The sequence below is a fragment of the Prosopis cineraria genome, unplaced genomic scaffold (genome assembly GCF_029017545.1).
Source record: "Prosopis cineraria cultivar Desert tree isolate PC_DT_omini unplaced genomic scaffold, ASM2901754v1 PC12, whole genome shotgun sequence".
NCBI lineage: Eukaryota > Viridiplantae > Streptophyta > Magnoliopsida > Fabales > Fabaceae > Prosopis > Prosopis cineraria.
Genome location: NW_026555343.1, coordinates 64,555 through 92,410, shown reverse-complemented (window position 1 = coordinate 92,410; position 27,856 = coordinate 64,555). Strand labels below are relative to the sequence as shown.

Sequence of the window (27,856 nt, the reverse complement as noted above, 5' to 3'; positions counted from 1 at the left end):
TAGGTTATTTATAATTTAGATATATTGATTTAGTTTTTAAATTTATAACAAGAAAGTTACCAGAATGGACAATTCCTTATTCCTAAGCATTCTCTCCCATTCCATGATTTATCCATTGACATAACTTCTCAACAAATTCACAACTTTAAAATTCAATTTTAAAAATTTTAAAAAATTTCAAGCAAAATAACCTCCCCACATCTCAATCTGGTTTGTAAAATTAATTTTAATTCTTAATTATAATTTAACTCTGAACCTAACATATGAATTTCAGGCATAATAATTCCCCCACTTCTCAACTATTTTTTGCTTTATTGTATATATGTATTTTATGCCAGACATGTATAGTGAAGTTGGTATAATTTGTGCTTTCTTAACTCCTTGCCAAAGAGTAGAGACAATAATTGTCATCTAGACCCCTATAAGTAAAAATCTCCAAACTGTATATTGGAAAGGAAATCCATGTTTACTGAAAATCCAAAAGGAAAAAAAAACATAACAAGTTATAGAAGATGAGATAATATTTCCTCACATATCAAATTATAGAAGAGGAGGTAATATTAGATTGGTGGGTCACGTTCAAGTAACATATTAAGAGGAACTTAATTTACGATTTAAAATTTTGTTATCTTGAATATTTAGATTTTAATTTCATGTAGTTCAAATTCTCTACTCTCAAAATTAATAATAGTTAGTCTTTACATTTGATCCATCTTAGTAGTATTATTTTATTATCTTCAAAATCAAAATTATTAAATGTGTGATAAAGTAAGATAATTCAATTAAATTTTACTTTAGACTTTTGTTGCCATCCTTTAGAAATTAAAATAATATTGTCCCTAGTATTTCAAGACAACAATACTTCATATTGCATATTGGAGTTGTCTCAGGTGAGAAAGCTAAATTTGAATATGAATTTAACATAATTTTTAGAAGCATATTCTCTTGCATATTGTTTTGGTTTAATTCTCATAAGTCTTAGGTGGTCACTTCCATTGTTTAACATATCAATCTTTGATCATCTTCCATTATTTAACTTATATGTGAAGACAAGTAGGATTCTATTTACAAATTAATTTTAATTGGTAGATATAATTTTTTTATAGTATAAGGAGTAGAAAATTATAAGGAATTAAGGATATGTAGAACAATTTTACTATCTCTCTTGAAAAATATAAGGTATTTTTGAGGATTTGGTTGTTAAAAAACATAAAACATTTTTAGTGTTTCAAAATGCAAGTTTAAATATACTAAAATGAGTCATGAGGTGCACAAATAAGATTTATGAGTTGAAAATTATACATTCATTTAAAAAATAACAACATTTGATTAAGCTCTTAAAGTTTTTTCATTGAATTTAAAAGAATTAAATAACTTATTATATAAATCTTCATTTTTTCTTAATTTTTCATGTTCTTGAGATTTTATTTTTATCCATATTTTTTATATATCTGTACACATAACAAACATTTATTTTCTTAATTTTGTAATTATTAAAATACATGATTTAACATTCTTCTTTATATTTATGTTTTTTAAAAATGTTTAAAATAAATAAATTATTTTATATTTATTTTAAAGTAAAATATTTTATGAAGTAAGACAAATATAAAAAATAATATTAATTTAAAAATTAGTTACTATTTTATTTATTAAATGCTGATATTTAATTAAAAATATTTTATATTTTTTAATATTGAAAATTTCAATTATAAATTATAAATTTTAATATAGGAGCATGTCGCCCGCCACGGTGTCGGTGTCACCTACCACCATGAGGGTTGTCGGATGGGCGAGCGCATTATTCTAGTGCAAGCGCCAACCACCAGTCCCGATTAATTTTTTTTTTTTTTTTTTTTGTGTGCCTGCGGATAGTTGGCCCTACTAATGAGTGAGAATGATGAGCTCAAATGTTGCATTTTACAGGTTGATAGTGAGCCCTGAGTAGAATATAATGGGGTCGGATTGCGAATTTGAGTGGAATGAAGTGAAGGAAAAAGTTTTCGAAAGGGTGAAGTTGTTCCTGCAACGAAAAGAACCTCCTTTGTATGGGGTAATGGAATTGATCGAATGTCTTAGCTCTTTGAATGTGCGGTTGCCAAGCCCTGAGTTGGCGGAGCTGTTGGTCTCTCATCTCTGCTTCGATTACAACCACCCCTCTTTGTGGAAGTTCCTTCACCAAGCCCTTTCCTCCCGTCTCCTCTTCCCGCTTCAAGTCCTCTCACTTCTTTCTTCTAGGTTCTCCCGTTTCTATTTTTTTTTAATATCTATTTTACATTGTTTGATTTTCATTGTGTAAGCGAGGTTTGCTTGTGGGGGTTCAGCTTAAATCTCCTGAATTCCTGCATTACAGTTTTGCTTTCTCTTACCTCGTCTCTTGTAATAGCATAAGCACATTAAATGTATATCTCTCAACGTTTCTGGTCATGATGCGCAAGCAGTGCTGCAGCAGTACTGAATTGGAAGTTACAACTTGTAAAACATATTAGCCAGGCTTGACTTGAAAGCCTGCTATTCAAGCTTCAGGTGTTGCATTCTTTTTTGTCACGACATTTAGCTGATATGTATCTGTTATCCTCACATGTATTATACATAAAATCCCTGCTTTTATTTCCTGTTGCTTGGTTTATTATCATGTTATTCAGTTTATGTGTGTATCTGGTATTGCAAATTTTTGGTCAATATTTTAGATTCCTGTTTCCGTCTCCCCTTCTCCTCTCTGTGTGTCTTTGGTAGTCTACATTTTGTTAAGTTATTCATTTCTGATGCTTCTGCGAGATTGCTTCCTTTATTAATCTGACATCTTATTTCAGGATAATTCCTCATCGACATCGTCAACCTGAGGCCTATAGGCTCTTTCTTGAACTTCTCCGCCAGTATGCATTTTCATTTGATCCAAATGTGGCTGATTCTTGCAAATTAAAGTAAATGTCATCTCTTTTACACTATTGCTTAAGTGGGGTTCGCTTTGAGATGATGCATATTTACCTCGTGAGATAGAAGCACATAATTATGACACTTCTTATTTATTTTTTATAATGTAAGTGCCTTGTGAAAACTAGGGAAGTGACACTAATAAGGGTCCCTGTAGATGATGGTATCCCTATTGAAGTATGTAAGTGTTTAGGGGAAGAGGATGAACTTTGGCTAACTAAGCTATTTAATGGGATTTTAAGGTCCAAGAAAATGCCCAATGAATGGAGGAGAAGTACTTTAGTTGCTTTATATAAGGATAAAGGAGATATTCAAGATTGTGCAAATGATAGAAGGATAAAACTTATGACCCATATGATGAAATTGTGGGAAAAAGTGATTAAGCATACAATAATTTGTATCTACATAAGCAATCTATCTACTAAGGGGTTAATGGAAAGATAACAAAGCAAAAGAAGAGACCTACATATGGTTTTCATTGACTTGGAAAAAGCTTATGACCAGTATCAAGAGAAGTGTTTTGGAAAGCCTTGGAAAAGAATGGGGTTCATGTTGCATAGATTAAAATTATACAAGATGTGTATGAGGGAGCAACAACTAGTGTAAGAATATTGAAAGGTGAATCAAAGGACTTCCCTATAAAGAAAGAAATCGTGAAAAGAAAGAAAGAATGGAAGATGAAGAAAAAACAAGAGACTAAAAAGAAAAGAGAGAAGAAGATGATGATAAAAAGTACAATCCCAATTGAGAAGAAGAAGAAGAAAATAAAAATAAAAGCGAGATGAAAAAGGAGTAGAGGGAATATTAGTGATAAAGAAGTCCCACATTTAGAAATTAGAAAATATATTAGGAAAATATAAAATTAGGGATGTGTTTATCCAAATGGTTTAAGCTATTTTGGTGAAGTAAACTATTTTTAAGCATAGTTAATATAAAGAATCTAAGTGTGGTCATATAAGGAAAAAAATAATATTTGTAATGGTCACATACAAGAAAGATTTAGAGTGGCATCTATTGAAAAAATGATGGTAGAAAACCATTTAAGGTTGTTTGGATGTGTACAAAGAAAATCAATGGAGGCGCTAGTGGGGAAGGTTGATCAGATGGTCTTAACTCCAATCAAGAGAGGTATGATCTATCCAAAGAGTTGGTTGTTGATAGAACATAATAGCATGATATGATCCATGTAGTTGATCTCATTTAGTGGGATAAGTCTTCTTGTTGATAGATTTTACATATCCTTATAGACAAGTCAAATATCCATTTGAGACTGCAGCTGCTAACTTTGTTGATTTGCCTTGAAATTTCTTGCTTAGTGAATATAAAATTTGTAAAAACTCAGTCTTTACATATTTAACATAGTGGTTTAGTTGCTTTCACTTGTACTTTTCTGTTTGATAGAATCCACATATATGAATAAGGATTATATATAGATAAATAAAGCAGTTTGTATAGGTCTTAAGACTCAAATATTTTAGTCAAAAAAAAAAAAAAAACTTTCAATAATTATGCACACTTGGCTCATGATTTGTCAGACATTTAGTTAAAGCAGTTTGTACAGGTTTAAGACTTAAATATTATATTTTGTTCACCACATGGCAAATGGGCACGCTTAGTTTTGTGGGATGATACTGTCTAAAGTCTAAACACATATTTAATCAATGACATAATATTCTAAAAAGAGCATTTCTGGTTTGCAGGATAATAAATTCTGTTGACACTGCCTTTCAACTTTCTCAAACATACAATATTCATCCTCTGGAGCTTGGACATGTATTTGTGCTGTTTTTTTACAGCATCATCATTGCTTTGATTGATAGCACATTGGGCGACTGGGGAATACAAATGAAGCCCTGTGACAAACCATGCTTGTATACCAAAAGCAATCTGTATGTGGACATTGATCCCAAAGTGACTCACAGTGTCCAAAGAAATGAATATCATGAACAGATATGGAAAATAAATTCCTTGATGGCACTAGAGGTCTTGGAAAGACTAACAGAAAACAGAAAAGCAACAATTCTTCTACAGTCTGTCCTCTTGAACATGTATCTCCTTTCTAATCTTTATATTTGGTTCTTTAAGTTTTTGTCTTGATAGTTCAGTTTAATGTTTTTATAAACTATTTATCTCCCTGAAAGCCATTTGATGTAGGACCAAAGCAAAGGAAATGAATGAGTAAAGTGAGCTAGCCCCTATTGCTATGGGCTTTATACACTTATACTGCCCCAATGGTTCATTTAAATACAAGATAATGATAAAAAATTGAAATTGAAAATGAAATTGTGGGATAATAAGAAAATCCTAACTAACTACTAATTGCTTAAAAGCCTAATAAGCTATTATAATAACATTAATCTAATTTTAAGTCTTATATTTGTGTTTATCTATAATCCTTGACTTATAGACGATACACTATATTTTTCCTATTTTATTTTCATCCTCCATCATCTTGCTTCGTACATATCTACTCTCTGAGAAGCCTTGAAGCCAAAATCAGCTTTTAGCTTGATCCATTGAGGTGCAAGAGGAATAAACTTTCGGAGGGAGGTAGAGGATAAGATAAATATGCAAGATTCTAAGTATGACATTTCTAGTGATAAGTTATATTTTGTACCTGCATGAGAAGTAGGTGATACAAAAATGATTCGAGTTTCGTTGAAAATTTCATTGATAATCTTGAGCTCTGTAAAGAGGGGTAGAGGAAGACTAAAGAGAATACTTATGGAAGTTGTTGAATGAGACCTCTTTGTTAAAAATTATTTCTAAAAGCTTAGTTGATGATAGAGTATAATGACATCGTGCAATCTATGTAGCTGACTGTACCTAATAGGATAATGTTTGTTGTTGTTGTTATTCTTATATTCATATGTAAATAATACCATTGAATGTTGAATCACAACCTGGGTAGAAGAGATAATAGAAGTATTACTTAATGGAATCGAAGCTTATTCTTGAGGCTAAGGATTGCACTTGCAAATTTAAATTTCTTGTTTGCTTCCATTGAATGAAAAGAAAACAAAATGAAGAAGTGATGGAGGTTGGAGCTTATAGCCTTAGTGTTATTTGATGTGATATCTTTAGATTCAGAGATATACTGTGTTCCACTGATTTTTATGTTATTTTGTAGTTGTAATTGAATGATGAGTTGGTAACTATGGTAACTATTTCTCAGCAATGTAAGTTATTTGTTGGGTTGTTTTGTTCATTAGGTTGTCAAACGTAGGCATGTGTCTGGAGACTTGTTGACCTTGATCACCAACAAAGAACAAAAGGAGGAGTGAGCTAATGTTGTCTTGAATTGCTAAATAAATGCTTGAGGTTGGGTTTAATTAAATTTTTAAACAATTTTTAATGGACTTTGTGGTGCATAAATTATTTCATCTTTGAGATATTTGGTCTAATGGTATTTGTTATGAAGATCTTGCCTGTGCATATTCAATAGTTCCTAGTTATGATGATTTTTGTTGTCTAACCATTCATGTTGGCAAATATCTTGTAGCCGTTTATTTGCCTTTGTAATGAAATATAGCTAGGAAATTAACCAATCTTTTTTCTTTCACAATTCTTCATTTATGACAGGCCCGGACATTTCAATTGCCTCCTCCAAAGGATCCAATATCTTGAATCCCCTGAATTGCCATGCTCAGAATTAAAATTAGCAAATCCAGTCCTGACAAAAGTATTTGCCAACATTCGTAGAGTTTCTGATTCTGAATTCCACCTTAATAAGCATCAACTGGTTGGGATTCTTGTTGATGTTGGATCATTTAATTCATTGTTAAGATGCAGCTACTCATCTTGTCAGTCTTCTTGTTGGGTTCCTTTTGATATATATATGGAGAATGCTATGGATTCTAAACAACTTCCCACAAAATCAGCTATTGATGTACTCACAGGTAAATCCCTGCAGACTGTTTTCTGTTAATTTATTTTTGTACACTTCCTGTTATAGTTTATTTTTACTATATATTTTTGGGAAGATGATGCCTTTTCTTTTAAATATTTTTTCTTCCTATTCTAAGAATTCCGTCCTTTTAATATTCATATCCTATTTGCAGAAGGAATCAAGACACTTCATACATTTAACCAGGCTAGCTGGCAGGAAACTTTTCTAGCACTCTGGCTTTCAGCCCTTCGGCTTGTGCAGAGAGTTGAGATTGATTCTTCTTAGTATTAAGTTTAGTTGTAAAAATGTATAAAATGTATAAAATGAATATTTTCCTCTTCATGGTTATTGCAGGAACGTGATCCTCCTGAAGGCCCTATTCCACATCTTGAGGCACGTATTTCTGTACTTTTGTCTATTGTTCCCTTGGCAATCGCAAATGTTTTAAATGATGAAGCTGAACATAATTCATCTTCTGTTCAAGTATCAAGGGAATCTGAATTCAGACCCGAAATGGAGAGGAAGAGTGTTGACTCTAGGAAACATGGGCTGATTTTATCTGTTCAGATCCTCGGCCACTTTTCTAGCCTTCTATGTCCTCCTGAATTAGTTGTTGGTGCAGCTAATCATGCAGCTGTGAAAGCGGCTTGCTTCATATACAATTCTATGAATGGAGAAGATGGTTCTGGCACTGACATCCGTTCTTGTAATTATTCAAAAGCAGGTTACTTTGGAAACATGATATATTTACTTCTATCTGTACTAGTTATGACAAATTATAATTAATGTCTCCACATTCATGGGAGTGGATGTAGTTGCTTCTTGTCTTTTTGGTCCAAAATCTGAAACAGTTTTGGACTAATTAGCATCTTTCAGGTGGCAACTTGAGGCACCTCATTGTTGAAGCTTGCATTGCAAGAAAATTATTGGACACATCAGTGTACTTTTGGCCTGGTTATGTGTCTACTTCTTCTGTGTCATTGCCTGGCGCAGCACCTGTTGAAAAATCTCCATGGTTAGCATTTTTAGAAGGAACACCATTAAATGATCCCCTAATAAACTCCCTTATGGTGACCCCTGCCTCAAGGTTCGCTATGTGACATTTATTTAAGTTCTGGTATCACAAAATTGACTGATGATTGATTCTCATTTTTTCTTCTTTCCTAGTCTGGCAGAGATAGAGAAGTTGTTCTATATTGCATTAAATGGATCAGAGATGGAAAGGCCTGCAGCTGCAAAGATCCTTTGCAGTGCGTCCCTTAGTTGTGGATGGTGTATTCAGGTGATATGTCTGTGTGGAGATGTTGTAGTATAATGTAGGGAGAATTACATTGAAGTCCCACACAAGAAAATTAATTACTGCAAGGTTCATTAACAACTGAACTAAACTGCATTAACAACTATCAATGCAGTTTAGTTTAGTTGTTAATGAACCTTGCAATAATTAATTTTCTTGTGTGGGACCTAGTTATAATTCTTCTATAATGTACTCCTATGATTATAACATGTTCAATTCATTTGCTTGGTTGTGCAAATTTTCTCATCTCTAGTATCATGTTGATTAGGGTCTGCCAAACTTGATTTTGCTTGCATCATTTTCAAATGTTAATTTTATACTTACCTTTGAATGAGTCCTTCATATGCCTTTTCTATAATCTCTAAAAGTCTTATAAATAGAAAGATGTTATACTTAAAACAGTAGATAATTCTGTACCTTTTTATCCTTATCAAACACATGAGGAGGCTCCATTAAAATAAGTACATTATCACTGACATCATAATAATTCCATGAATAACTTATGACATTTTATATGCTTTTCAGGGAGACATAGCATACACTACATTAACGGTGAATTCCTCTAAATCCTCCTACAATTCCTCTAAGATCTGATTCTGATGAGTTTAAATATTTACAATTAGTAGCATATTCTGCAATAATAATCTAGGAGATTATTTAACATGCTCAAAAGTTGGAACGTCATGTACGAAGTGGATTTGGATCTGATGAGCATGCTAATAAAAAGTGGGGAAAGGTTTATGAAGGAAAATGGAGTAAGGAGGCCTAATGAAGATGACCCAAGACGCTGTGTTAAGTCTTAATAACAAAACAGGGAAGTTAATCTTTATCTAAATCTGGATAAGGATCTTGTTCAAATTAGATAAAGCCAAAAGGGAGAATCTCCAAATAAAGAGTCAGAAATCATTCATATCCATTCCTCAATTAACTTACAATTAAATAGCACTATCAAGTGGCAGTTACAACTGTAACTTGACAGCACACACAAACTGACATCCTAAAACTTGACAACTCAGCATTCTTAAGATAAGAAACATAAACTGCAATATTAAAATACTGACAGCACATAAGAAGAAATTATTCAGCATGAATAACTCCTGTATTAACTAACTTCATTGCTGTATTTTGACTTAAATCCTTCTTCCGTCTTTTATATACCAATAATGGACTTCTATCAGTATCCCCCCCTTTAAAAACAGCCTTGTCCTCAAGGCTGAAATCAAGAAATTGGTCCTGAATCAGGTCATATTCCTCCCAAGTTGATTCATCTTGAGGACGGCCAAGCCAAGAAACAAGTATTTCAAGGATGTTGGAGCTGCCTGATGAAATCCAGTGATGAGAAAGGACACTATGAGGTTGTAACTGAAGCTCCCAAGTGTCTGAAAGTGGTAGAGGAGGTGGTGTGGAAGGAGAAGGAGTGCCATGAGCAGGGTGCAGCATTGAGACATGAAAAATTGGATGAATTTTGGCATCAGGAGGTAGGAGCAACTCATAAGCAACAGGTCCCACCTTACGAACAATTTGGTATGGGCCAAAGAAGTAAGGAGACAGCTTCTCATACTTTCTTTTTGCTGAACTGAATTGGTGATAAGGCTGGATTCTTAGACAAACCAAATCCCCTTCCTTGAAGCAAATATCACGTTTGTGAGCATCAACTTGAGCTTTCATTCTGGATTAAGCTTTGAGGAGGTTATCTCGAATAATTTGCAACATGGCGTCTTGTTCCAAAAGTTGAGTTTCTAAATTAGTGACTTTGGTTTTGCCAGACACCTAAGGGAGAACAAGTGGAGGGGAACGACCATAGACAATCTCGAATGGAGTGAAGCCTGTAGCAGTATGAAAGTTGGTATTGAAAGAGTACTCGGCCTAAGGAAGATATTTACTCCATAATTTCGGCTGTTCATGTGAAAAACAATGTAAATAATTTTTGACACAACGATTGACCACCTCTGTTTGTCCATCACTTTGTGGGTGATAAGCTGTACTCATTCGGAGTTGAGTATGACTAAGACGGAAGAGTTCTTGCCAAAAAGTACTTAGGAAGACTGGATCTCGATCTGAAATGATGGAAGTGGGAACACCATGAAGTTGGACTACTTCATGACTAAAGGATGAGAGAGGCTAATAAGATGAATGTATTTGCTAAAATGGTCAACCACAACAAATATGGTATCTATTCCACATGACTTAGGTAATTCGGCAATAAAGTTCATGGAAATATCTTCCCAAATATGATGTGGAGGAGGAATAGGCTGAAGTAATCCTGCTAGATACAAAGTCTAATATTTTGAAAGTCAGCACTCATGGCAATCTTGAACATGCAACTTGACATCTTGCTTCATATGAGGCCAAAAGAAATGAGTTTGTAATTGTTTGAGAGTATAAAGGTATCCTCCATGCCCCCTTATAAGAGATGAATGAGCATCTGCCATCAACTTGGATTTAAGAGTAGGATGATCAGGAATGACTAAACACCCATCATAAAACAACTTCCCATTAACCAAAGCATAATGTTTAACAGCAGTAGGATCTTGAAGAATGGAATTCTTAATGTGTTGAGTGGAAGGATCTTGATCAATCCATGCTTCTATGTCATCAAAATTTGTACTATGTGGAATAGCAAGAGCCATGTAATCAGCATGTTGAGGTCGGCGTGAGAGCATCAGCACCACTATTATTACAGCCACTCTTATGTTTGATGGTAAGATCAAAGGGTAACAACTTCATTATAAGCTGCTGTTGATTTGGAGTTGAAAGTCGTTGATCCATTAGATATTGAAGACTGTAATGGTCAGTATAAATGTCAAAATGGCGACTAAGGAGATAATGACGCCACTTTTGCAGAGCTAATACTAGAGCTAATAATTCTCTGTCATAAGCGGATTTGACATGATTAGAAAATGTAAACCCTTTACTGAAGTAGGCAATGGGATGAGTATCCTGGATAAGAATGGCACCAATGCCTTAAGTTGAAGCATCACATTCTACGATGGAGGGCATGTTGAAGTTTGGTAAATGGAGAATAGGTGCATTAATTAATGCATGTTTGAGTTTTTGAAAAGATTGCTTTGCCAAAGAAGACAAATGAAAAGCACCCTATTTGGTGAGGGCATGTAACGAACGAGCAAGTTGGCTATAATGATGCACACATCTTCTATAATATCCTATAAGACCAAGAAATCCCCGCAATTTAGTAACATTAGTCGGATTAGGCCATTCCAACACAGCTTGTATCTTGGAAGGATCCATAGCAACCTCTCCAGATGTGATGACATGCCCTAAAAAATCTATTTGAGGCAGACCAAAAAGATCATTTCTTCCCATGAGCAAAATAAGCATCCTGTTGTAGTCTTGAGAGGACTGTATGAAGGTGTACCAAATGGTCAGCCATTGTAGGACTATAGACTAGCATATCATCAAAGAAGACAAGAATAAAATGCCTTAGATACGGTCAAAAAAGATCATTCATAGCAGATTGAAAGGTAATTGGAGCATTAGTGAGACCAAAGGCATGACTGCAAATTCATAATGTCCCGAATGAGTCTGGAAAGTGGTTTGGTGAATGTCTTCAGGTTTAACTCTGATTTGATGTTGTTCGGAATGCAAATCAATCTTTGAGAAGAAAGTAGCCCCATGTAACTCATCAATGAGTTCATCAATATTGGGAATGGGGTATTTGTCAGGAATAGTTAGTTTATTTAATTCTCGGTAGTCAATGCAGAATCTCCAAGAATCATCTTTCTTCTTGACTAATAACACAGGGCTTGTAAACTGGCTTTTACTGGGTTGTATAAAACCCTTGGCTAATAAATTTGTCACCTAGTGTTCAATTTCATCCTTTTGGTGATGTGGGCATCTATATGGATGAATATTTGGCGGTGTAGCTTGAGGTTGCAAATTAATAGAATGGAACTTGTGCCAGAAAAGAGGAAGAGTCAAAGGAGTATCAAAATAGAAACATACTCATCAAGAAGGTTGTGTAATGATTGTTGGAAGGTATCTGGGTCTATAATAGGTTGTTGAGACATCGAACGCAAACTTGCTTCTGCTTGGTTGCTAGTGCGGACTCGTTAGAGCTTGTACCTTTTGCCATTGACCCAGAAAAACATGAACATCCGTTGCCAATTTGCTTGAATCATATTCAAAGAGGATAACCACTTGATTCCCAATACTAGATCAACACCCCCTAAAGAGAAGGGAGAAAATTCTTCAATAATTCCAATGATTGAACTCGTAAGGTGACTTGAGGACATATATTATTGCAATAAATTATATGCCCGTTGCCAATTTGAACTCCAAAAGAAGGAACCGGTTTAGTAGAAATCTGCAGATTTTGCACCAATGTAGAAGAGATAAAGTTGTGGGTGGAACCACTATCAATCAAAATAAGCATTTTATGATGATTTATGTCTTCCATCTTCATGGTAGTACTCGTAGGGTGTCCTAAAGTAGCATGAAGCGATATCTCTGCACGCACTTCTTGTTCACCATCTAAGTTCAGTTTTTCAAACCTCTTTGTTTCTACATCAGGTTCTTCAGTGGTCTCCATAAGAGTCAAATTAGCATTTTTGCAGCGATGGCCTGGAATAAATTTATCACCGCAACGGAAACAGAGTCCCTTATCTCGTCTCAACTGCTTTTTTGCATCCAAGTTCGTGTTTGCGCACTGTGAAAAAGTGGAGGACTTGGCTGAAGATTGCGCGGCTATTGTACCTGTCATGGGAGTGTCTTTTGAAGGCCAAGTGGTTGTTGCGTGCGTGTGACTGCCTTGGGAAGTTCTATAAGTCTTGGGAATTTTTGCATATTGTAATTTGGACTCATATTCTAAGGCTAAACTCAAGGCCTTGAAAACAGATTTGGGCTATTGAATTTTGACATCAGCCTGTAATTCTTCTTTAAGCCTATTAAGAAAAACCCCTAACAAACAATGTTCTGGTCAATTTTTTACTCTAATAGATTTCTTTGCAAATTCCAACCGATACTCTTGTAATGTTCTAGATTGCTTAATTCCACACAAGAATTCATCAGGGTTCTGAAATTCTGCAGGACCGAAATTCTCCTGAAGAGTGCGCACGAGATCTTCCCAATAAATTATTGAGCGTTTAGAAGTTGCCCATGCGAAAAGATCTAATGCATCGCCTTCTAAGTACATGGCGGTAACACCAACCTTCACATCCTCGGGAGTTTGGTAGTATCTGAAATACTTTTCTGCTTTAAGTATCCAGCCTCTAGGTTCGCCTCCATCAAACTTTGGAAAATCAACTTTGGTATGTGGTCTCCTTGTAGGGTTTCGAAGACACCAAGGTATGTTTCTCTCGTCTTCTTCATCTATTGCAGAGTATGAGTTCTCGGGTTGTTTGCCTATGTTTTGAGAAGATTGCTCAGTATCATCTAAGATATGTTGCTATTGTAATTTTACTACTACTATTTCCGTAGAAATCTCATCCACCACATTCAAACAAGAAGAAAGTTGATTTAGTTACTGGACTATAGATTCTAATATATTAGAGGTTGCTGGAGGGGCAGTAGGATCAATAGAATTGTTTCTAGTACTCACCCTCTTGGGCAAAACCAAGCTCGGATACCAAAATGTTAAGTTTTAATAACAAAACAGGGAAGTTAATCTTTATCTAAATCTGGACAAGGATCTCGTTCAAATTGGATAAAGCCAAGAGGGAGAATCTCCAAATAAAGAGTCAGAAATCATTCATATCCATTCCTCAATTAACTTACAATTAAATAGCACTATTAAGCGGTAGTTACAACCGTAACTTGATAGCACACACAAACTGACATCCTTAAACTTGACAACTCAGCATTCTTAAGATAAGAAACATAAATTGCAATATTAAAATACTGATAGCACGTAAGAAGTAGTTATTCAGCATGAATAACTCCTGTATTAACTAACTTCATTGCTGTATTTTGACTTAAATCCTTCTTCCGTCTTTTATATACCAATAATGGACTTCAATCACACCGTAGCCCAAGCAAGCGAAGGGCGAAATGGGGAAGCAATACAAGGTAATAGGTTTTCTGACTTGTTAGGTAGTGGTGGTGGGTAGGAGAGTTTTTTTTCTTTCTTTTTTTTTTGGGGAGGGGGGCTATGAAGGCAGGCAGAATTTCATTTTGGTGAGAGGTCCTGGTCTCTTGCATGCCAGGAAAAGAGTGCGTTTATGTCATTTCTTGAGTGAGTTCTTATTCTGTGAGTGTGTGAGACAAATTTGAGTGTGATAGGTGATCGCATTCCTCCACATTTTCCCACAGTAATAGAGGTTTACAATGAATCTGTCATATTTCACTGTGTTATTAGCCAAGTTCTATCACTTGGTATCAAAGCAGACTGTTTTGGGGGGAATGATTAACACTTGAATGGAAAATAGGTTTGATCAGTTGGAGCTCATGATGGAGGAGGTGCAGAGGAAACAAGGTGAGATCACCGAGGTGGAAACATCTGTGGAATGCATCCTTGATGAACTAGGCCAGATTAGGGCAGCTCTTGAGGCCTCTAATAAGAACAGGGAGGAGGTAGGATATGAATGCAGAATAGACGAGAACTAGAGATTCCATGGGTGGAAATAGGGGACCATGAAGCCAGAAACACTGGGGTAGTAGGAGGTGAAGGCATTGGATAAAATGACACCAATATAGGAGACCGGGGCTGCCCTTGTTCGATGGTAAGGACCCACTTGGGTGGATTTTCAAGTTCGAGGGGTACTTTACCGTTTATGGTATAACAGAGCAAGAGAAGTTAGATGCAGCTGTGGTTAGTTTAGAGGGCAAGGCATCTACTTGGTTCCCATGGCTTGACATGTGGGCTCTGGTGAGAACCTAGAAGGAGTTCCAAAAGGAAAGGAGCGTGTTTATGTTATTTCTTGAGTGAGTTCTTGTTCTGTGAGTGTGTGAGACAGATTTGAGTGATTGATGAATGTATTCCTCCTTATTTTCCCACAGTAATAGAGGTTTACAATGAATCTTTATCATATTTCACTGTTTTATTAGCCAAGTTCTATTAGGATCACCAAGTTAAAATGCCATTTATCTCCTCCTTTTCAGCTGTGGTAATTAAAGGCATATATTTAGTTTTGGATGAAGAAAATGAACAAGCAGGCACTGCTTTTGTACATTATATGAACAAAAGAGACGCATACAGTTTTTTTAAATGAACAATTTCAGGGCTTCATCTGACATTACTGGCCAAACATTATCTGTTTAAACTTCCACTAGCTCTTTTGCGATTTGGAAATGTTCTGGATACTTTGGCTGTATACTTTGCTTCTGGATTAATGAAAGAATATTTGAGTATTGATATTGCATTATTGAATTTAATCCATCTTGTAACCCTTTATTGTTTTTAAAGACACAAGTGTTTCCTTGGCAGGAACATGTGGTGCACTATGTGGTCAAGCTTCTTCTTTTTCTTGTACCTCCTAGTCATTCTGGATCTTGGGGCCATTTGGTTGATAATATTTCTGTCCTTACTGCTATTCTCCTTGGAGTTTCCTCTGTTGATACAGTTCATATAATTTCTTTCCATGGTCTAGTAAGTGAATCACTTTTTCCCCCTTTAGTTGGTCTATGTGGCTTATTAACCTTTTGAATTCGTGCTGTCATGAATTAATCAGGACAGAAATTTTTGGGTTTACTTGGGAGCAAATTTGATATGATTTTGTTTTAATGACTATTGTGAATGCATATGGGCTCTTAAAGCCACCTTTGATAGTTTCCCTGTTGTTGATTTACTATATTTTTATAAGCTTAATATATTTTCTTTTTCTAGTTACATTTGAAGGCCAAATGTTTTAAGGATACAAAAATTCTTTGTACAGGTTCCCACAGTTGCTGCTTCTTTAATGCCACTTTGTGAGGCATTTGGGTCACTCAAACCAACATTGAATAGCACAGCAGATGAGCCCTCAATATATATGGCTTTTTCTTTAGCATTCCTTTTCCTTATTCGTCTGTGGAAATTCTATAGACCCCCTCTTGACCACTGCATCACAGGAGGAGGAGCACTTGGTGGTGAGCTTACTCTGGAGTATCTTCTGTCGTTGCACAACAACCGTGTCATGTCTTTCCAAGATGAACTGGAAGGCCGTAAAGATAGCTCTGAATCTGCTTTCCTTACACCAGTTTACATTGATTCATGTCCAAAATTACAGGCTTGGTATTGCCAATACAAATCTTGTGTTGCTTCAGCGATATCTGGTCTTTCTACCGGAAATTCTGTTCATCAAGTTGCTGATAAGATCCTAAGTATGATTTACTGGAAAATGACTAAAGGTGGAGCCTTGTCTAGTAACTCTTCATCAACAAGCAGTAATGCATGTAGTCCCTTCACAAGTGCTGGTGAAGATGGTTATCAAAGACCAATGCTTTCTGCATGGGAAGTGCTGGAAGCTCTTCCCTTTGTCCTAGAAGCAATTTTGACTGCTTGTGTTCATGGGCAACTGTCATCACGGGATTTGACAACAGGTCAATGAAGTGCTATCTATACTTACATGTGAATCAAGATTTTCTGATTCCATCAATTTGATCCTGTACTTCTCGTGTCAATTGCCTTTGATGATCTCTGTTCTGATAATTTTTATAATCAACTCTGGACATCAAGGGAGTATTTGGTATCAAAAGGGGATTTCCTTTTCAAGTACGCACAGGAAAAAAATATTCAATGTTTATTATCCTTTTGTTATGATCACTCAATAGTGCCTGGAGCTTTGTATTGCTTTTTCTTATAAAGTCACAGTCTTTATTTTACTGACATCTTCATTGTCTTTTCTTTTCTGTACCTAATATTTTGCATATCAAAGGAAACATAAATTTGCATGGTTAGTCATAGTTGATGTGCGGAAATTTTGTGAACTCCCTTAAATTATCTGTTTCAATTGTACTCGAAAAATGAGGTAAATTTCCATCGGTGACATTGAATTTGGGTAATTTGGGAACATAATTTTTTTTCCAATCATGTATATAATGCATTAATAACCTGAAGGTTTGATTGCTGGAGCTAGACAGCAGTATGGATGAAAAGTGCATATGTTTCTGTTATTACCTTTTCATCAATGAAGCCCTTATGAACAATTTCATTTGCAGGTCTGAGAGACCTTGTTGACTTTCTGCCAGCTTCTCTTGCCGCCATAATTGGTTACTTTTCTTCAGAAGTCACTCGTGGTGTGTGGAAACTAGTTCCAATGAATGGAATAGATTGGCCTAGTCCAGCGGCAACTCTTCAATCAGTTGAGTCAGAGATAAAAGCTATATTGGCTGCTGTTGGTGTTGATGTTCCAAACTGTTCATCTGGTAGTTTGCTGGTTCACCATTCTGCTGTGCTTTTCCTCTTTGTCCTTTTTAGTTTTGACTTTTGATGCTGATCGAAACTGAGCATATATTGACTTGCCTACACAAAATAACAACAAATGCATATGCACGGATGCATGTAGATGTGTTAGGATCTTAAACGTGCAAGCCCACGTGAGAAGAAGGGAGACAAATATGCACTATTTAACATGGATCAATCCATACAATAAACCCACATCCATGTTTCTTTCTCATCTTCATAACATTTGCAATTTTTAGCAGAAAGATTAACAGAAAAATCATGAAGTTCTTCCCACATACAATCGACAAGAAGAAACCTTACTGTGGTTAAACCTAGTATTTATTATATTTAATGTAAATATTTGTTATTATTAAGAGGGATACCGGGTAGTTAAGATAAGGAGTATTTTACGAGATTTATTCCCTTTTTTCTCCTCCTCTGATTCGATCTCCATCATTCTCGGAGATTTGATCACTTTCTCTCCTGCATATATCCTTGTACATACCTATGATGAATACGCAAGAGTTTCTCAGCTCATTCACTACATGGTATCAGAGCACCACGACTTCCTAGTGCTTTCTAATGTCGAGAACTCTAAAATAGAGTACCGAGCACGAGTTGAACCCAGTCCACAGTTCTCCCATGTCGAACAGTGATAGGTCCTCAAAGATTGATCTGAGCAGGGTGGGTGGTCCCTTCGGGTCAACTACCAGCCATGAAGGATCATCGATACACGTTATATCAGTGAAACTAAACGGTGCAAATTATCGTATGTGGGCACAAGTTATGAAACTCGCGATCGCAAGCCGAGGAAAAATGGGCTATCTTGATGGTTCATTGAAGATCCTAGAAGACTGCAAGGCGCAAGAGTTCCAGCAATGGCACACCGAAAACTCATTGGTATCATCATGGTTAATAAATGCCATGATTTCAGAAATTCAACAAAGTCTTATGTTTCTCCCCTTAGCCCATGAAATTTGGAAGGCTATACAAGATTCATACTCTGATGAAAAGGATTTAGCTCAAATATATGAGCTCAAAATGAAGGCATGGACGCTGTAATAGGGAGATCGTGATGTTACTGCCTTCTAGTTAGAACTGAATGCTATATGGCAGGAACTAGACTTAATGACAGATATGGAGTGGTCTAGCAGCAGTGATGCAATTCAGTAAAAGGAGAAAGTTGAAAGTGAACATGTATTTCAGTTTCTGGTTGGATTAAATCAGTCCCCAGATGATGTACGGGGACGAGTCTTGAGTCGTGCACTACTCCCCTCAACAAGGGAAGTTTTCTTTGAGGTACGTTCTGAGGCTTCGAGATGCAAGGTAATGGTTCCTGGCATTACTCCTACTCTAGTCCTTACTCTAGATTCTGCTGCCCTTATAAGCAAGAGCAGTGATGCAAATCAGAAGAATCAGAAAGGGAAAGTTACTTGTGAACATTGCAAGAAGAGTGGGCATACCCATGACACTTGTTGGGATATCCATGGCAAACCAGCTGATTGGAAGCCAAGAAAAGGAAAATCATGAGGATACCAAGTTTCTCATGATGTGCCACTAGATAAAATGGATTCAACCTCATCAGCACCTGAGATTGATAAGGAACAACTCGGTAAGTTACTCGAGATGCTCAATATGCTTTAGAAGAATGAGGAAAATTAGAAACCAAATCATACTGCGTCTGTGGCTCATAAAGGTAATTGTGCCTTACTTACCTCTACTAGTAACTTTAAATGGATTGTTGATATGGGGACAATTGATCATATGACTTTAGATTCTAAGCTATGTAGTACCTATGTCCCTAGTGCTGGAAATGAAATAGTGAGTACAGCAAATGGGTCATCTTCGTCAATAGTAGGAACATGAAGTGTTGTTATTTCTGAAGCTATGAAATTAGAACATGTTTTACATGTACCACATTTGGCCTGTAATTTGTTGTCTATTAGTAAATTAACTAAATAGGAAAATTGTTAGGCTCATTTTGTTCCAATCATTGTATTTTTTAGGACCTCTAATCGAGGAAGATGATTGGGAGTGCTAAGGTGCATAATGGTCTTTACTACCTTGATGAATTAACCGTGAGTAGTCTTTGGTCTCGAATTCAATGCAATGTCGCATCTACTTCTGAAAATAAAGACGTTAAGGATCTTATGTTATGGCATAGGGGACTAGGTCACCCAAATTTTCAATATTTATGTCGATTGTTTCCTGAACTTAAGTCAATAAAAACTCTCCATTTCATTGTACTGATTGTGAGCTTGCTAAACATCACAGATCTGTTTTCAAACCTATTGAGTACAAATCTACTCGTCCTTTTTCTGTTATTCATAGTGATTTGTGGGGTCCTACTCGTGTCACTAACCAAACTTATACAAAGTGGTTCATCACATTTATTGATGGTCACACTAGAATGTGTTAGGTTTACTTATTACAAGATAAAACCTTTGTCCCCTTTGTGTTCTCTGAGTTTTATACAATGATAAAAAACCAGTTTGAGACCACAATTCAAGTGCTTCATACCGATAATGGAACTGAATACTTTAATAAAACCATGCACATGTTTCTAATAGAACATGGAATTATTCATAAAAGCACTTGTCTTAATACTCCTCGACAAAATGGCATTGCGGAAAGAAAAAACAAAAACCTATTAGAAGTTGCATGTGCTTTACTCTTTACCTACAATGTTCCTAAATACTTTTGGGGTGATGCAATTCTCACAGCTACATACTTAATCAACCGCATGCCAAGTCGTGTTCTCTCTTATATTTCACCACTTGAAAAATTACAAGAATCTCACCTTGTCGCTCACCTTACCACTAATCTTTCCCTCAATCTTTGGTTGCACCGCCTATGTTCATTCTCATCACTCCCACAAGGCCACAAATTGGAACCCAAAGCTGTAAAATGTCTCTTCCTTGGTTATTCTTCCACACAAAAAGGGTATAAATGTTTTGACCCTCATGCCAAACAACTTTACATCAACCGGGATGTTACCTTAGCTGAAAATGAACCTTTTTATCCAAATGCTTCAATTTAGGGGGAGAGAGGGAGTGACTTTCAGCCTTTGGAAAGTGAGAGAAGTGAGAAATACTTAATCCAAGATCCTTTGTGTCCTTTGTTCTTGAGCTTAGATCCTTTGTTACCTATACCGGAGAATTCTTGGTCTCCTAGGCTAGAAACTGAAGTGAAAAGACTTTCGCAATATAATAAAGATGCTGGTAGTACACTGGAAAAGACACCAATAACCTACTCGAGGAAGAAATGGAAAAAAAGGGAGACTATTATAATTGACACACAACTAGAATTTGAAATAAGAGGTTCTTGAAGTGGAGAATGTAGAAAGTGCTGTTTTTCCTCAAGAACCTAAGGCAGGAGGGGTGATCGAAATGAAGGAAGTGGATGAGTTAGACCTACCTATAGCCCTCATAAAGCAACCCAGGACCTGCACAAAGCATCCTATTCAGAGGTTTGTGAGTTACCATACATTATCCTCACAATTTCGTGCATTTGTAACTGACCTTGACAAGGTAAAGATTCCTAATGATGTGCATGAAGCACTAAGTATACTTTAATGGAAGAAGGCTGTAATAGAGGAAGTAAATGCCTTGGAAAAGAATGACACATGGGAGATAGTAGATTTGCCAAAAGGAAAGAAAATTGTGAGCTATAAGTGGGTATTTACCCCTAAGTATGATGCTGATGGGAAATTAGACAGATTAAAAGCAAGATTGGTGGCAAGGGGGTTTACTCAAACATATGGCTTGGATTACAAAGGAGCCTTTGCATTGTGGCCAAGCTTAATACTATCAGAATTTTGATTTCTGTAGCTGCAAACTTGGACTGGCCCCTACATCAACTAGACATAAAGAACACCTTCTTAAATGGTGACCTAAAGGAAGAAGTTTTCATGACTTTACCTCCAGGTTTTGAGGCAGGGAGAACCAATCAAGTGTGCAAACTGAAAAAATCCTTGTATGGGTTAAAGCAATCACCTTGACCTTGGTTTGACAGATTGTCAATAGTTGAGAGCTGAAGGGTATAAGCAGGGGTTGGCTGATCACACTATGTTTGTGAAGAGGGAAAGTGGAAAAAGATGTATCCTCATTGTGTATGTTGATGATATAATTGTCACAAGTGATCATAAGAAGGAAGTGGATAGAATAAAGAGGGCTCTAGGAAAGGAATTTGAAGTGAAGGACTTGGGCAACTTGAAGTATTTTCTAGGTATAGAGATTGCAAGATCACAACAAGGGATTTATGTGTCCCAAGGAAAATATATTATTGATTTACTTGCAGAGACTGGTATATTGGGGTGTAGGCCTGTAGACACACCCATTGTTGTTAAGAAAAAGGGAAAGAAACTGAAGGAAGATCCAGAAAATAGGGCAAATGGAGTCGAATCAAAGGAAGATGGTTGTGAGGAAGAAGAAGAAGAAAAGAATGAGCCAGTAGACAAAGAAAGATACCAAAGATTAGTTGGTAAACTAATTTATCTCTCTCACACTCGACTAGAAATAGCTTTTGCAGTGAGCATTGCAAGCCAGTATATGTGTGACCCCAGAGAGAGGCATATGGAAGCCGCATATAGAATCTTGAGGCCCTTGAAGGGCACACCTGGTAAAGGGTTGTTGTTTAAGAAACAAAACCTAAGATCTATAGAAATATACAGATGCAGATTGGGGAGAAACGTATAAGGATGAGAGGTTGATATCAGGTTATTGTTCCTTTGTATGGGGAATTTTAGTCTCCTGGAAGAGTTAGAAGCAAAGAGGGTCTCAAGAAGTAGTGTAGAATCAGAATTGAGGGCTCTAGCTCAAGGCATCTCAGAGATACTATGGGTAACGCGAGTTATGGATGAGATACATGTCAAAATTGATGAGATACATGTCAAAATTGATCCTTCATTGAAGCTTTATTGTGATAATAAAGCTGCAATAAGTATGGCTCTGAATCTAGTTTAGCATGAGAGATCCAAACATGCAGAGATTGACAGACATTTCATAAGGGAAAAAGTTGAAGAAGGAGTTGTTTGTCTCCTTTATCTGCCAACAAGACTCCAAGCTGCTAATGTGCTCACCAAAGGATTACAAAGAACAACATTTGATAGTTGTATAAGCAAGTTGGACATGATTAACTTCTATGATCCAACTTGAGGGGGAGTGTGGTTAAACCTAGTATTTATTATATTTAATGAAAATATTTGTTATTATTAAGAGGGATACCGCGTAGTTAAGATAAGGAGTATTTTACGAGATTTATTCCCTTTTTTCTCCTCCTCTGATTCGATCTCCATCATTCTCGGAGATCTGATCACTCTCAATTGTATATATCCTCGTACATATCTATGATGAATACACAAGAGTTTCTTGGCTCATTAACTACTTACACAATATTATTGTGCTTTATTTAACAACTAAATCTTTGGATATATTGTTAACCACAAGGTTTTGTTCAATAACTTAATTGGATGTTCTCTTTGGTCTTTCTCTACCCCTCTACACGAGATTCAAGACTATTTGTTCCACCATCTTGGTCGGTGCTTCCAATGGTCTTTTTTATACGTGTTCAAATTATTTTCAATGATTTCCTAATATTTTCTCCCTAATAGATGTCGTGCTAACTCTTCCTGGTATATGATCATTATGACTTCTATCTTATCTTGTATGCCCACTCATTCATCGCAATATTCTCATCTTTGCTGTGACTTTCTATTCTTATTGTCATTTCAATGCTCAACATTCACTGCCATATAATATAATTTGTCTTATAGCAGTTAAATGAAACTTTCCAACTTATTAGGTATTTTTTAGTCACAAATAATTCATATACCTTTTTCTCCATTTGAACCATCCATGTATTCTATGTGTAATATTCCTATTAATTTCACCATCATTTTGTATAATTGCTTCCAAAAATTTAAACTATGCCACTTGTGGTATGATTTGATTTTCCATTTTAACCCCTAAATCACTATTAGCTGGTCTCTTATCAAATTTGTAGTGCATATATTCTATTTTACTCCTGTTCATATAGAAACCCTGTGACTCTAGTGTTCTCTATGACTCAAATTTAGAGTTAAACTCTTCTTTTGATTTTGTAATAGGGACTATATCATCAGCAAAAAATATGTATTTGGGAATATCCTCTTATATATTCTTGGTCAAAACATCTAAAACTTGGTCAAACAAATAATGGCTCAAAGATAATTCTTGATGTAGACTGATCCGTATAGGAAGGTCATATATCACTGTTAGATGTTTTTACATTAGTTGTTACCCCTTTATACGTATCTTGTATAGTTTTGATATATGCAACATGAACACCTTTCTTTTTCAGGGTTTTCTGAAGTTAAAATAAAAGTTGTAAAACGCTTCCTCCAGGCAACTTTGAATGGAAAATTATAGAATTCTATCCTTGCAAATTGAATAAAGGTGTGCTTGGGATGGTCTTCTTAAAATCTGGACCGTTCATGAAAAAATGGATTGCCCAGATTTTATTAAAATTTAATAATTTTTTTATTATAATAGAAGTATATTATAGAAATTTATCAAAAAAAAAAGTATATTATAGAATAAAGATAATCTTTTGACTGGCAATTTTTTTTAATGAAGTTTTAAGTTGGGGAAAAAAAAAAAACATCATGTGCTTGTCTTTGAGATGAACACTCAATCCAAGTCTAAATCAAATACTCTAATTGCAGCTACCTAAACTAATTAAGACTCTAATTACGTCCATGTCTAATCTTATGATTGGTTGTGACGTCCAAATCACTTGATCCCAAAACATTAAATAAGGGGTCTATGTATAGGGAACTCATCATTTCTCTTAAACTCCTAATCCATGTAGGACTAGAATAAGTATGATTCTAACAAATCTTGCCTTATTTAAAGCCCTAAACATATCTGCATCATTTGAAATTCGAATTTTATTGTTGGACATTTTGATATCTTTCTTTCTAGTTTGGGACTTCAAAAAAATATATTCTTCACCAGGCCTTCATTTTTTCTTTGTCCCAAACATAAATAAGTTAGAAGTCAGAATAAGTGAAACTGTATGTCAAAATTAAAGAGAAGCACCCGAAAAAAAAAAAAAAAGAAGAGAAACAAAGAAAGAACCAACCTCTTTCTAAAAATCCCTGATGAGGTGTTGCTACCCACCTAGATTGCTAATGTGATGCCTCATACTCCTTTCTTTCTCCTTCTTAGGCCAATAACAATGGCTGTTATTACTTGTTAGGAAATTTGAAAAGAAAACATTGTAAAACTCCTTCCTTATAATCATTACTACCCGAGCGGCCGAGACTCTGATTATGCTTATGTTCAATCTTATGCTTGCACCACTTGATCTCAATTATCCAATATCCTGTTTACACTTTAATAATCCCATAACTGGATAATTTTGATGCCAAAACCACCGCACAGAGGGTCTGTTCATTGGAAACTCTCACCGATGTCAAAAGGAGAAATGTCTTGAAGTGTGATGACAAGTTTTGATGTATAAAATGAACTAGATATGGTTAGGACTTTGGATGAGGATAAAATTTGTTTGGATAATGCTTATTCCAATCCTCTATGCATTAGGAGTTTAGGAGAGCCAGCAAGGTGATCTCCCATAGAGATATGTATATCCACAATAAACCTTTATGTTGCCTCATAAATGCGAGGACAATAATTTAGTGTCCTTGTTTTCTTTATCTATTCGTTCGTTATGTAAATACAATTTTGTGTTTCATCAATATTCTAATTTGAGACCTGGAAAAAACATTTCGTCCATCTAATTTTCCCCTTCTTGATTACGTTTTAATTAAATGCCAACTGTTTATACTTTAACTCATTGGGACTTAAAATGAAATTCTGTTCAAACGGGAACATCATTTATACATATTGATTGAATTTGCAGTGTCTGGTTTATATCCTCTACATTCTGGATATAGTGTTTGCGAGATCAAATGCATATTTATTGTGCGCACGCTAATGTGAACGAGGGGATTAATTCACTGTCATTATTGTGTCATTTTTTGGCATTTTATTTAGTTTCTTAGTGTGCTCTGGTGACTAACAAAATTGAATCACCCACTGATATATAATATTAGATATGCATTATTTTTGTTTTTGTTGCTTCCTAGGAATTTCACCAGTAATGCTTCCGCTACCTATGGCAGCTCTTGTCAGTTTAACTATTACTTTTAAACTTGAAAAAAGCCAAGAGTACATCCATGCTGTTGCTGGGGCTGCTTTGGAAAATTGTGCATCAAATTGCCCTTGGCCTAGCATGCCTATAATTGGTTCTTTGTGGGCCCAAAAGGTTCGCCGCTGGCACAACTTCATTGTTGTGTCATGTTCCCGTTCTGTGTTCAGACACAATAAAGACTGTGTAACCCAGCTGCTAAGAAGTTGCTTCTCCTCATTCCTCGGAACAAAATGTGTTGCAGCTTCCAAGTTGACTGCAGAATCTAGTGTGAATGGCCTGCTGGGCAACATTAACACACCTACTGGTATCTGCCCTTCTATAGCCCCCGGATTCCTTTATCTTCGATCTTGTCGAAATATACTTGATGTGCAATATCTGAAAAATGTAATCGTGGGTCTTGTGGCCGAGTATTCTCATGAATTGGCAAGTCCTGACCGATTGAAGTCAAGTGAAGCATCACTATCCCTAGCCACTCAGAGAGCAAAAGAGGTGGCAACTCTGGGTGCGAGTCTCTTATGCGTGGTAGGAGGCATACAACTGGTGCAAGAACTGTATAGGGAAACTATTCCTACATGGCTTCTGACGAGGAGTGATGTGAAGTATGATAATGAGAAAAAAGGCGTGTCCCATATACTAGAGGGTTATGCCATGGCATATCTGCTGATACTGTCTGGGTCAATCATATGGGGTGTTGGGGCGAAGTCACAATCAGGAGCATTGTCTAGAAGGACACGTAATGTTGGAGTCCATTTGGAGTTCTTGGCTCAAGTAATGGAGGGCAAGATCTCAGTTAGTTGCAATCCAGCGACGTGGAGAACATATGTCTCCTGTTTAATGGGGTTAATGGTGACAGTTGCTCCAGCATGGATTGAGGGAGTGAATGCCGACACATTGAGGAGTTTGGCACACGGATTAACCAGATGGCGTGAATATGAAATCGCCTTTCATCTCTTGCAGAGAGGGGGCCCCGCAGCTATGGGACCTCTTGCTGAACTCATCAATGTAATTGACTACGAACCTAAGATGCCGTACTCATAGTTCAACCTAAGGAGGATTTTCAATAACAGATTATGGGCAATACCTTAATAGCATAACAAATTTACAGAAGTTTTTGAGGGCAAGTCTAAATTTGCTTGTGTTAACGATAAGTGCTCGTCCATTATCAAGCAACTTCTCTATTGAAATGATTTATCTGGACTTCTTAGGCCTTTTGGTTATGGAATCTTGCTTATACCTTTGCTGGGTGAAATGATTTATCTATAGTTCCCCCTTATACGAAGAGTATTGGGATGGATAGATAGGTGCCTTATCATTGAGTATTTTATTTTTTGGTGAAATAGTCATTGAGTATTTTAAATAATCAATATATAGCCTAAATCCTAGTCATTGATTTTTTATTATTATTTTTTTTTACTGTAATTGATAAGCTCTTCTATGTTTTTCCACCAGGTGCTTGGATGGTGGTTTTTTTTTTTTTTTTTTTTTTTTTTCAGATGGTGCTTTTTATCCCTTTGCAGTACTACTTGAGATCTACAACAACAAAGAAAATGTTACTGGTCAATTGACAAAACGGCAGAAAACTACCGGGTGCAGATAATTTGTAAATCCTAAACATTTACTTCTAAAAAAGGGAAACCATAATTGTAAATGGTAGAACTTTTCCATGAAAATGACTAACAATTCAGTTCCATGCTTTCGAAGTTAGCCAATTGATTTTTCAATTTTTACAGCTGAGATTTACACCCCAGATTTTAAAATTGACGCAGTTTTCACAATTGGCAATCCATCTATTTGTAACTAATATCTTAAAACTTTTTAACATTTATAAAATTATAAGTACACTTTAGCTTATTTCGTACTCGTATTTTATATGTTAATATATTGACTTTTACTTAAAACAATGACAATGAAATATTTTTAAATTATATAAATGATAATTTCATTTTTTGAAATGTCATAATTTTATTAAATTGCTCTTGTTAAAAATAAAATGATTACAAGTTTTATTTAAATAATCATAATTTTTTATTTTATATTCATAATAATGTAATAATAAATTATAATTTTGCATGTCAAATTTATGATATTGCTATAAGTATTGGAAATAATAAGTAATGATCATAAGTTTTATTTAAATAATTATAATTTTTTTCTTTATATTTGTAATAATGTAACAGCAAATTATAATTGCGTATGTCAAATTTCTAATATTGCTATAAGTGTT

General features: G+C 35.6%; 1 protein-coding gene across 4 annotated transcripts; it reads left to right on the top strand.

The window, feature by feature from the left end:
* The first annotated feature begins 1,813 nt into the window (after window positions 1–1,813).
* Window positions 1,814–27,328, top strand: LOC129288190 (mediator of RNA polymerase II transcription subunit 33A-like). Of its 4 annotated transcripts, XM_054924653.1 has the most exons (14): window positions 2,208–2,238; window positions 2,442–2,526; window positions 2,814–2,924; window positions 4,635–4,982; window positions 6,517–6,833; window positions 6,996–7,087; window positions 7,178–7,547; window positions 7,700–7,910; window positions 7,991–8,105; window positions 15,502–15,663; window positions 15,950–16,595; window positions 17,214–17,420; window positions 25,568–26,634; window positions 27,082–27,328. In XM_054924653.1, exons 4-14 carry the CDS (start codon window positions 4,780–4,782, stop codon window positions 27,157–27,159), a joined length of 3,468 nt encoding a protein of 1,155 aa, XP_054780628.1. In that variant the 5' UTR covers window positions 2,208–2,238; window positions 2,442–2,526; window positions 2,814–2,924; window positions 4,635–4,779; the 3' UTR covers window positions 27,160–27,328. The 4 variants fall into 4 exon arrangements, with proteins under 4 accessions (XP_054780626.1, XP_054780625.1, XP_054780627.1 ...); XM_054924651.1 differs by lacking the exon at window positions 2,442–2,526 and having other exon boundaries at window positions 1,814–2,238; window positions 7,178–7,529; XM_054924650.1 differs by lacking the exon at window positions 2,442–2,526 and having other exon boundaries at window positions 1,814–2,238.
* The last annotated feature ends 528 nt before the right edge of the window (window positions 27,329–27,856 follow it).

Coding starts and splice junctions, on each gene's coding strand:
- LOC129288190 (XM_054924650.1), top strand. CDS start 1,955: ATGGGGTCGGATTGCGAATTTGAGTGGAATGAAGTGAAGGAAAAAGTT. Junction 2,239..2,813: donor CTCTCACTTCTTTCTTCTAG/GTTCTCCCGTTT, acceptor ATCTTATTTCAG/GATAATTCCTCATCGACATC. Junction 6,834..6,995: donor AGCTATTGATGTACTCACAG/GTAAATCCCTGC, acceptor TCCTATTTGCAG/AAGGAATCAAGACACTTCAT.